A 13967-nucleotide genomic window follows, 5' to 3' on the forward strand; every position below is an offset into this window, starting at 1 on the left:
TGTATTTTATTAGAGTCGCCATTGCTGTGTAGTTAAATGGAGACCCGCATGCCATCAAGAAAATTATTGTATAGATTTTCAGATGGACTGCAGAGGTAAACTTGTTTACGATATTTTTATCAATCGTAGGCTATTAAACTCATGAAACCTGTAGGCGATTACGGAAACAAGTTACCTCAATACAAAAGATAAATATGAAACATTGATTGGGCGCCTTTTTTCTATAAACGCAAAATCGTTTGCCGCTATAGTTAACAAGTTCAACCGTTTATGCTGAGTATGTACGTCGTTGTACCAGATCGCATCTAGTTTGTGCAAATCATGAACGATGGGTATCAGCTAAAAAGTCGGTGCTTTGTGAGGCCGCTACTCTAAAGTGAAGTAATCAACATCCGTCAGGTACACTGGCGGTGACATTTACGGAAAGTGCTATCGTTCAGAGCCTACAATTTTCTTTAGTGAGCCGTACTGTCAAGGAACAAAATACTCGGGGCTCGTATCCTTCGATTCAACTTAATCGATTTCTCGGTTTACCTGCGCTTCCATAGACTATCCCTACAGCTTTCATCGTCATTTCATCGACGCTACAAACCAAGACGATCGTGAACTGAATTTAGCGAAGCTTTTTCAGTGATAAGGTGTCTTATGAAAGGCTGCTTTCGCTTTCTGCTTCCAATCGTTTAGGGAAGAACATGGTTCGTCCCTTGTCACCAACAGTAACCGCGAGGGATGAAAGAAACCATCGGATGGTGTTTATCTGCGGTATCATTCTTAGATGTGCCGAAGGGCCATACTTTTACAGTTGAAAAACTATTTTGAATCCAAATGTATATCAGACTGTAGAGAGACTGTCCATGAAGATAACGAAAAACATAGAACCATTGACAAGCCACGACAGAACTTCTATGTAATGTGTTTTATGATTTTTTTTATCCTATGGTTACTGCATTTCATGATAACAGTAAACAGTCTAGATATATTTAGAACATCCGTTCTGCTATCTATTGTGTTTGGTTACATTAACTGACGATATTGTTTGCACGTATTTTGCCGCCAAATTCACACATGTATTACATACATACATATACATACATACATACATACATACATACATACATACATACATACATACATACATACATACATACATACATACATACATACATACATACATACATACATACATACATACATACATACATACATACATACATACATACATACATACATACATACATACATATACAAACACACACACTTACACACACACTCGTGCATAAAATGGAAAATTGGTAATAATGACAAGGATATATTTGCGTGAGGAATGCCAAGTTACAAAGTTCTGTGTAAGGAATTTTTTTCACATACGTCTTAGTAATTATGTCATCGACATTTATTATAATCGTGTTGTTTTCGTAAACCAAAACGAGAACATTATGTTGATATTGTAAAATTTCAATAGAATGGCAAACGACAGTATGTAACTCAGGAGGAGTGTCATTTCCACCATGCTTGAGGTCGATTTAAAATCATTAGTAAAAATCTTTAAATGTCAAGAACATATAATTTTTTTTTGAAAGCGTATCGCCCACTGCGCTGCTAATATGTCATAGTTTGTGCATTTACTAATAACAATTTCGATTTGCGTCATCGAAGCAGATCGGATATTTCGCCTGGCTATCGAATAGCTTGGACCTTAAAAACATGAATTCCAAAAATAGCTAGTAACTCTCACGTTTTTTATTGATGCTCCTAACCGAAAGCTGCATGAATCTATATTATAGACGATCAGCATGGCCGATAGTGGGTTACGTGTTTTAATGATTTAGCACTCCACAGAAGCGAATTCAAACAAAACTGAACCTCATGTTTGAATAGGACATTTTAAGACGGCCTTTCGTGCATGCATAGATGAAATTCGTAAACATCTTGCGTTGTATATGTGTCAAGACTCCCATGGCCAAATAAATAGTTCCAAGTGATGACTCACTAACTGACTAACTGACTGACTAAATGAATAAATAGATGCGTATTTTAAGTTTCAATATTACGATTTATTTAAGCATTAAACCACTTAAGCAAAGGTGTTATCACAAGACAGATATACACAAACGATGAGCATATGCGGAGTGAACTAGTCAAAACCGATTGTTGAGATTGTCCATCGCTACCATGTTGACAGAGTATTGAACGTTCAACGTGAAACGTTAAAAAGAGAGATTTTACTCACAGTGTCACTACTGTATTATATCGCAAATATGGCACTGTTATTTTCACATCCCGACCAACCAGATCTTTGCATTTTCCCCATGGATGATATTCTCGTAAAGTAACAGATATGTCGCTGCTTTGGAAAACCGAATGTTATTGTCAAATATCAATCGAAGCTTAATAACCAACTTAATTTGCAAAATATCACACGAGATGCATTGATTAGCCGCTAGGCTAAGATCAGACAACTATAGCTCTCAAGTTTCATTATACTAAGTGTGACACAAATAGTGGCCGTTAAACAACAAGCATAGAGAGGCTTATAAATCATGCTTGTCAACTGTGTGTGAATGACGTGTAAACCTCGGGGTATTTCAACATAAAGAGCTGTGTCAGATGATGCGACAGGATGAATGAGTACTTCCTGTTTGTCCAGTATCTGACACTCGTAGAACGGCACCCTGTACGGTCATAAACGCCAGGCAGCCTCTCCTAGAAAACCATTAGCCTTGGAATATTGATATCGGGTCTTTTGTGATTTTTGTTTGTATAATACACTGTCCTCGTTGCATGGATAATAACATTTCTAAAAAAGTGAATCTAGAGAAAAAAGGTCGGCGAATAAATCTTTATTTTATGGTTTACAACCAACTTAAATATGCTACCTTAAAAGTTTGCCATATGTGTAACTCTGTCAGACATAGCGAATTAGCACTGAAATGTATACACCGTATGCTTCTGTGGAAAGAATATTGCACAAAGAAATAGAATTCACCAGCAGTAAATCACTGAGAGGTCTTGCAATATGCTCTGCCTGGCGATTGACAACTGAAATAAGATATATTAAGGTAGTATGCACCTCGAAAGTGAAAGACTTAAACTTTTGCTCTAACTTTCCTCAAGGGATCTTTCAATCATTCTCTTTCAAAATCAAGAATAAAAACAGGGGGTCACCGTGCAAATTTTTGTACTAGAGAAACAAATTACCCAAGATTTACCGATATTAGAAATTCAAAATGGCCGCCATCCCTGTGTTAACTCTATGGAGAAAAATAAAAATTTTCGAATTTCGAAAAACTAAGCCGGTGAAAAGTTATCTTTCACCAAGATCTTTAAAATGAACCCCCACATGTGGTATATCAGAAGAGAATTGTAAACGTTTGAGTGTCCGAATGTCTCTCCCCGAGGTGCGTTCTACCTTAATGTAAATATTCTATTTTATCCTTTATCACCGATTTACAGAGAGTTGACACCAGAATGATTCACTTTACTGTTGTGGATAAGGTGGAACATTATCGTCGTGTATGAAAGTGAAGATGACAGAGCTGGTTTTGTGTCTTTTTTATTCTGACTTTAACATACTATCACTTGGAGGGGTTTGACCCTGTAACAGTTCTGAAGACTCCGTAATCAGGCCTGGGCAAGTAGTCATCTATACTAGGGAAGCTAGGGTTTTATTAAAAATTATATGTGTGTTGGAAACGAAATGAGTCGATAGCGAAAACTTGAAAACCACTGTCAAATGCCATATTCAGAAAGTCATGCACTGTTTTGCTTTTGACAAACAATTTTTATAGCATAGTGCTATTTATGGCCCATGACAGGTGATTTGAATGATCAATGAATAATACATGGACCTTGCACAACATTTCATTTTATTAATGATACCTTGGTTTATTAGAGATCATGCTAAGAAGAGTCAAGGACTATGCTGACGTTGTAGGTGTATTGAAAGCGATCGAACCTTATTATTATTTAAAACCCTCTCTGAAATTTGGAAAAACATTCGCACTTAATTAATACTAATTCCAAAACGTTCTACAGTTCTGTGCGGGTTACCGAAAGAGCTTTTGTATCTCTGAGTCAGAGGTCGGACACTGGGGATTAGACAAAACCTCCTTAGATCAGTTCGAGGGCAATGAATTGTAGATTCAGTGAACAACCCTGGATATTATTTATACTTTCAGTGGGAATATCAACAAGAACTTTCAATGACTTGTAATTTTAAACGACATGCTACATTTTCGAATCTGACGGCATCAGTATCATGGAATTAAAATTTTATCGTGTGAATTCTCGAAACAGTTGAATTGTTGTGGATGTGACTGACCATAAACGGCTTGCAACTGTTTATAAAAGCCCACATTTATTCGCATTATGACACTTTTTGGAGTAGTTTTACGTAGAAATTCAAGCTTGAACCCAATACTCCAGTGTATGACAAAATAGGTTTAATTTTAAAAGGGTCAGTAGAGTTTTGTGAGTGTCTCAAAGGTTTTTCAAGTTTTGACAAGTGTTGCGTTAATTTCCAACAGAAGTGAATGTAGATTGCGCTCCTTGATACTAAAAACATAAACTTTTAGCCTCTTAAGGACGTAAAGGCCTTTGTACTTTCAGCTGTAATTTCTGATAATTTTTCACTATTTTTGTTTTGTTCCACTCCCCAAAGCATGTTGAAACAATTACTATAGTTTTTCAACACATCGGCTATACGTGCAAACTGTACTGTCATTGTGTACATTTTAATTCTAGCATGAACCAGAATTCAACTGTCAGCAGTAATAACAATGCAGTTTACGCAGGTACAAGCCAAGTTGAGCCGAATACTGTATATACAACATTGGCAGGAAGAAAAGAAACTATTGTTACCTTAAAAAGTTACAAAAATCATCAAAATTTAGAGCTACTAGCCCTATAAAAATGATAACCGACTTCTAATGAGAACATTTCACGGCTATATGAAGATGGTATGAAATTATAATCTGTGACGCTTCTATTCTTCTGCGACTGCTTTGATTTAAAAGGGCATGGGTTGTCGTGTTTACTCCGGTTTTCCTCTCTAATAAGCTGAGTAGTCACGTCATCAGACATCATCTGCGGGAAAAAGAATAGATTACCAGTTAATAAATGTCCCTTTTGCACTATTGCTTTTAACGAAACACTCTCTTTAATACATCTAAAATAGCAAGGAGCTAGACCCGGTCATGACGGCGCCGCTTTCGCTAGACATTACGGAGTAAGAACATGGGTTTCTTTCCGTCGTCGAAAATACCACTCTAATGAAACCAAATCCGGTCCAGTTGATAATTCTGCTTAAATATCACGACATCGTCGTCAGCAAATAATCTTCATGAATCTAAAATGCCATCTGCGGTTCATTTTTGAGACGTGCGCGGGACAGTATTAGAGACTTGTAAATCGCAAGAAGGCTATTCTATGACGTCAGAACCTCTGACTTTTTCATTCATTGTTAAAATGGTAAGATATGCCAAATTGTATGTTAAATTTTCTCATTTGTTCGATGGCTCAAAGAAATGTTCCGTGCCATTTGCCGAGCTGTGTGCTCTGTTTTTAGGAGCTCTAACTCAATATATACAGATGCGTTTGTTCACTGAACCGTAACGACTCTCCGAGTCGGTAGTGTTGTCTTCCAGATACAGAAAACCATTTTCGATCGAATTAAGAGTAAACAATATTACTTCGGTAAATATAACGAACAAATAAGATATTGATGTACAATTTCTCGAACATACAATTGCACATAATGCAATAAATTTGATAAATAATAATTCCACAAATAATAGACCCGCATTTTTGTAGGGTAATTTTATTCGTATACAGTATGTGATAAAACGCGTTAGCGTCTATTTTGTACAATGCACGCAAGAGAAAAATTATCTATCGTTTGCTGATCCTTTTTCAAAAAGGTTATCATTTGGTTCGGTTAATATTGCGTATCATGTGTATTTGCCATATCAGCTTAAAATTGTCAACGCTAATTACAAATGAAACGGCAAATATCCCCTGGTGTCAAAGGTCACCTTGAATAAGCACAGCCCACAACTCTACTTGATCTATTGTTAGTCAAATCTCTCCCAGTGGAGAGTTTGAACTCAGAGCAGACAAAACTCGCCAGGTTCATTTTGAGTCTGCTCCCGCGATGCCAAGAATATGTCAGTGATGTATGACTGATTTCGATTTGACCTTGATGCCAGATTTAGGCGAGTCAAATGTGCATACGGGTTATTACGGTGCCACTTGTCCCAAGAGTCGGTCATGTTTTTACGCCTTTACGCTTACTCATCGCCCCATTTCGCGCAGTTATTATTGTCGAAATGGGTGCCAATAAAGGTTTTCCCTAAACTAATTCGACAACATTTTCTGCTCATGTAATCTATTATTTATCCCGGCATATATAGTATCTGCTTTTTCTGGTGCTAGTGTAAATTATGTTATGGAAATGCATGCCCAATCTGCTGATATTATTTTAATAATTGATTTAATTCGACTGATGCATTTTCTTTCCCGAAGAATTTGCCTCATTCTTGGCCTCTGCAGCTTCGTTGCCCTACATACTTAGAGATTCATGCGTCTGCTGTAAAGCTTATCAATATTCAGTTATACCTGCCTCTACAGCTAGCAAGATACAGATCTATTTTTTATAACGGATGAAAATATCATGGTTGACAATTTGCAGTTTGCTTGAAATATAACCTAGAAACTTTGCGACAATGCTGGGGAGTGGGGTTACACAGGGGTCATGGAAATGGCTAGCCTTTTACGTCACTGTCGTTAACGTTGTAAAAAATCATCCTAGTTTAATACTTGTTGATAAGGGCATTGCTCTACTCAGCGCAGCGTTTTTTAATGATTCTGAAGGCTTGCTAATCAGTGTGTGAGCCAGGCTGTTCATCGATCATTATCTCCGGAGGAGCAGGTGCAGACATGGGGAAAGCAGGACAATGCAAACTCCACTGATTTGTCATCCACTTGGCAGCCGAGCGTAACGATTCTGTCAGCTTCAATTGATCTGTTTACATTTTATATCTCAACAAATCGACCCGTTTAGCCGGCACTATTATCTGGGCAGAAATCAATAGCTTCGAAGAGGCAACAACACGGGTTTTGATCCCTCCAAATGCTCACCTAATGAAAGCAAAGAGAACCATAACAACGGCAGCTTAGGCACAAATCAGCTCATCAAAGTTGTTTACGTCACTAAGTACTATCTTCAAGGTTGTACTTATTCGTTCAATCGCCCCTCCATCAACCCTTTCTTTATATACCCCGTTGTATGTGTGTCTGTAATGTGTGATCTCTAATTTTGATATGATCTTCTCACAAAGATTTTGCAGCAAGACCACTTGTTAAACTTTGTTATCCCACTTTCAACATCGAGAGGCTGAGATGTAATCTTATCCTGCTTCAAATCGTAAAACTTGGACATTGCATTCATCACTTAACAGATAATTTGGTGAGAATACTTCAGAGTCTGACGTATATTAGCGACTGATAACTGGATCAGTCCTGTACTAGAATTCAAATGTAAACAATTGCAGTGCATTTTTACAAGTATACACTCCGAGCCTGTGTTGACATGCTAAATGGTGGCTGGAGTCGACATGCTTCGGGAGTAGAACAAGAACTTGCGAAGTTGACATGAAAAACAGGACAGTCAAAAACCAGCAAAGGTTACTACTGGCCCTAACTATAATACAAATATAATTAAACAGAGGCGATATCACATGACCTATATGTTAAACGTTGGAGTTAACCCTCGCTCTGTACATTCGTGATCGGTGATAGTCATTTTCACATTCGTTTAACCCGATAGAAATTGTTGCGCGTGAAATGTTATTGGGTCAAATGTCTCGAATATTTCTTGGCTGTATAATTTAACTTTATACCGAGGAATTGTCCATGAAATATGTTCGAATATGCACAATGTATAGTATTTTTATGGATTAATCTACATGATGCGAGATTTAAGTCGATAAATTGATGACTCATTGCTTAATTCGCATGACAATCAATACACTGTGCATGAATGGATTCATCTATTTAGGAAATCGAGCATTACATGAAATAATTAGGTATAGTGATATCTTTTACATCGATTTCCACAGATATCTTTAAGTTCTCTGAATATGTAGTTAGTCAATTTTACGGTTTTATTGCAGGGTATTCTCATTTGGTGTTGGTCCAAGAGCATCCGTCCGATTGGTCAAAGGTATCGCTGCTGTCGGCAGAGGAACGGCTGAATTCATTGGCTTAGAAGAAAGAATGCAACGAAAGGTAAGATATATGGGATTGCACGTACAATCACCTGACTGTCAACAAGTTGGGAGGAAGCATTTCAAGCTGGCTGGTCGAACAGCAGCGTGCAGCAGAGATTAGAGTTATCTATCAACGTAAAGCTGCAGCCCAGCTATATTACGACAACTGCATAATAGTAGTCAATAAGCTTTGTGTGCAAGATTGCTTCAAATCTCTTTGCCATTCCCGACTATCTTGTCGGTAAATTTTATAAGATGGACTTCAGCCGTCTGACATTTTGATTCTCACGTCGACATAGTTTACTATGTCTGATAACAATAATGGCAGATTATATATCGCAGCCTCTATTTGTCATCATCGTAGCTTTCAATTAGCCGGCATATATAACGGATGATACAGCCAGATTGGAAATAAGAAGTAAATTTCCTTTATTTCTTGGTAACTTCAGCCAGTAAACTCTCCAAACATTTCTAGTTATTCAGTAGTAACCTTAGCTCGCGAGCTCTCAACTTCAAGTGTTATTTTAAGCTGACGACAACTCAAGTTTTCACAAACACGTATATTTCTCCTAGAAATAAATCACGCATTCTCAGGGGAAACTGATTATTCATTTCCTCTAATGAAATCGATTCATGGTTACCATGGGCACATACATTTATATAGAATTGACTTTCGTTTATCCTCATGGTAGCAGACACAGAATATTTGAACAGAATGGTACGCTTGATGCGCGAAGTCGGCAAGTGTTCCATTAAGCCCCCTTACACCTGAAAATCACTTAAATCGTGGACTTTCCTTGGAAGAAGCACATCAATTCAACTTTTGGAGGGGTTTAGGATTAGGGTTAGAGTTAGTTTTAGCGTTAGCATACTTAAAGGTGTTGTATATCCTACCTCTGAAAAAAATGGGAGTTTGGGGCCTTAAGGAACTCTTTCCGCAAATTTCATGTAAGCTGGTAGACATTGACGGGTGACATTTGATGGAATCTACGAGGTGTAGACTTAATATCATGCATACTTAAATACTAAAAAAAGATGATCCAGTATTGATATAGTTAAATGTCAGCAAAATATTTTTCTATTCAATTGCTTGATATACATATAGAGGTTGATCACTGTTTCCAGAAGTTGTGTGTTTGAAATGGACAAAATCAGTCAATAAAAAATAATGACGATCTGAAATTATTGATTAAACACCCTTTCGATGTAGCAATGAAAAATAAATTGCTTTCAATAATAAGTACCATATATTAGAGACAAAATGTCATCGAGAAATCCTGGCCAGCCTAGTCGACTGTTGAAATATTTGCTAGAGCTCCGGTGGGAAAAGTATTGAAATGTGAAAGAGTTTCGAAGGAGCACTAAGACATTTATAGGATTATCACTAGCACTGAGAGAACCAAGAGTTAAACTGAGCAGATAATTGCCCCTGTCTATGATTCAGCAAAGAATATGAGACGTCAGTTCATTTCCTGTTCAAATGTGAAACTCTTAACTGAAAGATTCAAATTAATGGCATAGACAGAAGAAATCTTGGTAAGGAACAATGATGGGTTATGGAGCTTTCTGGAAAGGAAAGGAAAGATGAATCTAAACACCACATCCCACAGAATTACAATTCATCATAAAACCGACAACCATTTTCAAAAAAAAAAATAGTTTAAACTACAGAAACTAAAAAGGAATTTATATTTATATTTAATATTGAATTATTTTGTACTATATTTTGAGTATTTTTTCTTCCTCTATATTTCTCTACCTAATGTGCTTTTTTATAGATCCCCTGGTTTAAAAGGGGCGTGATAAATAAATAAATGGATGAATATAAATAAATAAGGCATTTATTTCGTGTGATTTACTCCGATGAAAAATTCTTAGCTACTTTTCACCTATAAATGCCAAGTAATGCCTTTCTGATCAAGAATATTAATAATTTACTTCAGCTACCCTGGATTTCAATCCGATTTAATTTATTCTAGGAGTGATTGGAAACAATAAAGTGATTTAAATTTCGCATCTTGACATTTTCGCAATAAATCACATAAATTGTAGTCTCCGTACCCAATAGTTTTCTTGTTATTGCGTACAACCATAGAAAAATTCATATGAAATAGATTTACGTGACTCTGTCTTGTAAATTTAACAAAAAAAAAGTGAAGATCGTGAAGAATTCAAATTGTGGAAAGACGCCCCTCGGGGAAGCTTACCGAGATTGTGATTGGTGTGCCTTTGGTGTTCTGAGAAAGTCAAATTCTATACGGAATGAAGTTTCTCAAATTCACACAGTATACGTGTCAAATACTGTTTTATCGCATGCAAGAGTTGAAGATTTACCCCTGGGAACAAACGGCGTCTTTGAGCATCCTGAGTTTAATAGAGTGACGTTTTCTTTTGTCCTAGCGCCACGCGACAAGGCTGTAATGATGTACTGTATCCACGAGATTTAAAGAGATCGAGAGCCGTGCAAACTTCTTTCGTTCTTTTGAGACGAAAATAGTTGATGAAGCTAGTATCTTGATGATATCAAAAAAGTGCAAAGGGTGACATACTCGCACGGTTAAGTTGGCGCGTTATCGTAAACTTGATGAGTTCGTGACGTGTGAAACGATAAGCATTGAGTGCGTTTTAGGAACTGGGATGGCGTGATGGCGTCGTAATTTGCCAAATGTCCCCATGAGAATGTTTTATCTTTCCGTACATGGGCTGATTTCGAATCACCATTCACGCATGACTGGAACTTTCCAAACTTCAGCCCAAACAAATATTGCTCTTTATTCCGATACAGGCATTATCCATGGTTTAATCTGGACTGCACGGCCCCCATAACTCCCCATATATTCTAGCCTCCGAGTCAGAAACGATATGAACCAGAAATCCTGTTTTGTCATCGGATGTAATAGGAATTCATCGCTCACACAATAGTGGTTATTTCTTGGTTATATAAATGTCATTACAGGTAGTCTTCTGAAATTTTATTATCCTTCCCCCGCAGTATTCATGAAAGCTATAAATCTCGTCCTCCGTGACATTTTATTGAAATGAAATTACTTTTGTTTTGAACATTGACCGCGTCTAATATCATGATTTATAGAGCAAGCCAGAACCAATATTTTTAACACTGTCAGTGGCTTGTGCCAGATGCCTGGCAAAGAGTAATGTTCTCTGAAGGTAATTTGGTGAAAACACCGTGCGTATAAAATTGGCTGTCAGAAGTGTGTTCTCATCCGGCGCTAGGCGTTTGACAGTTCCGTAATGCAATGACATAAGATGGTTTGTGACGCAGGAAACTGCTTAAAGGAGAGCGTGACACACTGGGTGTAATCACAGTCAATTGGAAAATAATGCATGGTTGCTTAGTGATGGTGATAGCTCAACATTTTACCTGTCCAGACGTGTTCTACGGCATATTTTTTCACACACGTAACACTCATGTATCCCAGTGAAGTATCTAAATTTGCGCTACTGTATTTCCGGGGTACACCCTTCAAACATCGTCCATGTATGCCAAGTAATCCATAATCAGTCTTCCTACGTCTCTCTACAGCTTTTGCGTAATTGTTTAACCTGGCGAGTAGCCGCATTTTCTAACATTACGTCAGAGCCTGCCAAATCACCCGAGGACAGACGAGTACTTCAGTCATTTCACACCGACTTGGCACACAACATGCATCCACATACAAATTTATACCGTGCATAGACTGCAGCTGATGCCATACGTTCGGCTGAGCAATAGTTCACGTTGATCGGCGATGTCACAGAAAGGGAACTCGTGCCAGTCACATGATACCCTGTTTAATGCCTGATTCGAAGGACAAAAAAAACGTACACGTCACTTGAGATGAAGATTACTGAGTGTGTACCCCATCCGTCAAGAGAGTAAAACACATCTCGATGATTCTGTTTTGATAAAAATCCAAGGTCTGAGAAGACAGTCTTATCAGCCGAAGGCGTGTAAATGTGTTTGAAATGTGAATTCCTCGCGGGAACGCTGGAAATAGCATCGGTACACCTTCCGATTGCCTTATCAAATCTCATTAATATCGCCCTAATGCACTTTTGAGGTCGTTTTGAAATGCACGTCACCTTGCTTTTATATCTATTACCCTGCTCGAAGAGCCTGACATGGCATTTTACATCAAGGTACAGGCCGTTGACTGCTCTCCAATCACAAACCTGTCCACAGCGTACAACAGTTTGTCCACATTCAATCTACTCATTACATGTCGTACAGATTTATTTTCTTATAGCGCTTCTTCTACAAAGATTATGTAATACTGTTTTGTTTTGTCTCTGGGCTTTCAAATATCTATCATCAGTTGGTACTTACGATTTCGTCACGTAAATTACACATGTTTGGTCCGGCTTCATCTGACCAAAAGACGCTACGGACATATAATATTCTCAAGAATCCTTATTTAAATGACGTACCAATACATATTTTTGGTGACATGAAAACGTCTTGAAACACAAAAACGTTTGATACTGAAAGTACAGAACCATTCAAATTTCTTTTCAACCTGACAAGAACAAGTTCGTATTCATTGGCACTTTTACAAGCTTCAAAGCAAAATGTGCTTCGGATTCCAAAATTGTGTCAATACTTTCTGGTACACCGCTTCGCGTGGGTCCGTTTTAAAGTTGTAATAGGCTGTATTGAAAGAAACCAAATCTTTGTTTTTCACTCGCAGAGACACTCAAAACAGTGGGCCGTTGTATATTCTGAGGCTCCGTAACTAATATGGCTGATATTGCTGATATGCTTCCGTTATCATTTACATGTATGGTATACACAGATTTGGGATGACGTCAACACGGAAATAAAAAAAGGATAACATTACATCAGATCTACAACAGGTCTCATTGGTCAACAGAATATAGTTTGAAATTTTGTCTTTCGCATGCAAATCAAAATCCGTTTCCAGAATTACAAGTTATGGTTCGCCATTCACTTATAGCTGCGCCCTTCAAACAACTCTGAGTATATCTATCTTCACATACTAGATTAGTCTTAGGGAGAATGTTCAATTTTTTACTCTGTTATTCCATTTTCTGTTATCAGCTACATGTTAAAAAGCAACTATCAGTAGAGATCCATTGCGGTTATAAGTCCCTGCTGGCGAAGTCGGGAGAGGGGACCTGTACATTTGGCTTCATCCGTCCATTTGAGGGTACATCCATCCGTCAATCTAGAGTCATTTTAGATAAAATATATGCCATTCAAACCTAGCACAAAGACAATACCCAGTGGACACACATGCACACGTCACTTTCTCTGTCAATGCGTTACAATGTGGCCGCCTTTGCAACCATTTCGTCATGCCATTTTTTATGTCTAGAGCCATTACACAGGCACGCTCTTGCTCATGAGGCCCAAACTAGTAACATGTACAATGTACAGAAAACATACATGTGCATGGTTTGCATTGAAGTTCGAAACAGCTAACCGGAGGTCATTTTGTTATGAAATGTTTCTTGTCCAGCGCTACTTTACTAAACAATTTAACCGACTTTATTTAGTCTTATCGGCACAAGCACAAAACTTAATGATATTCACATCTTACTCAGTACTAACGCTAGGAATTTCATCCATTATCAGCAATCTCCTGGTAAGGTTGGTTCTAAACTCTTAGCCTTAGAAAATATTAAACACAGAATAATACATTTGGCGTCATGCCATAATTTGATTCAATTTTTCTGGGT

The 13967-nt window shown here is 37.7% G+C and overlaps 1 protein-coding gene across 1 annotated transcript in view; it reads left to right on the forward strand.

Moving 5' to 3' along the window:
- The window catches only part of LOC139136751 (von Willebrand factor A domain-containing protein 5B1-like), a 51829-nt gene that overhangs the window by 23018 nt on the left and 14844 nt on the right, over positions 1–13967 (forward strand). The window contains exon 4 of the mRNA XM_070704566.1: positions 8172–8286. Within this exon, the coding sequence (XP_070560667.1) occupies positions 8172–8286 (115 nt within the window). The remainder of the gene's footprint in view (positions 1–8171; positions 8287–13967) is intronic.

This window comes from Ptychodera flava, chromosome 7 (genome assembly GCF_041260155.1).
Source record: "Ptychodera flava strain L36383 chromosome 7, AS_Pfla_20210202, whole genome shotgun sequence".
Taxonomy (NCBI): Eukaryota; Metazoa; Hemichordata; class Enteropneusta; family Ptychoderidae; genus Ptychodera; species Ptychodera flava.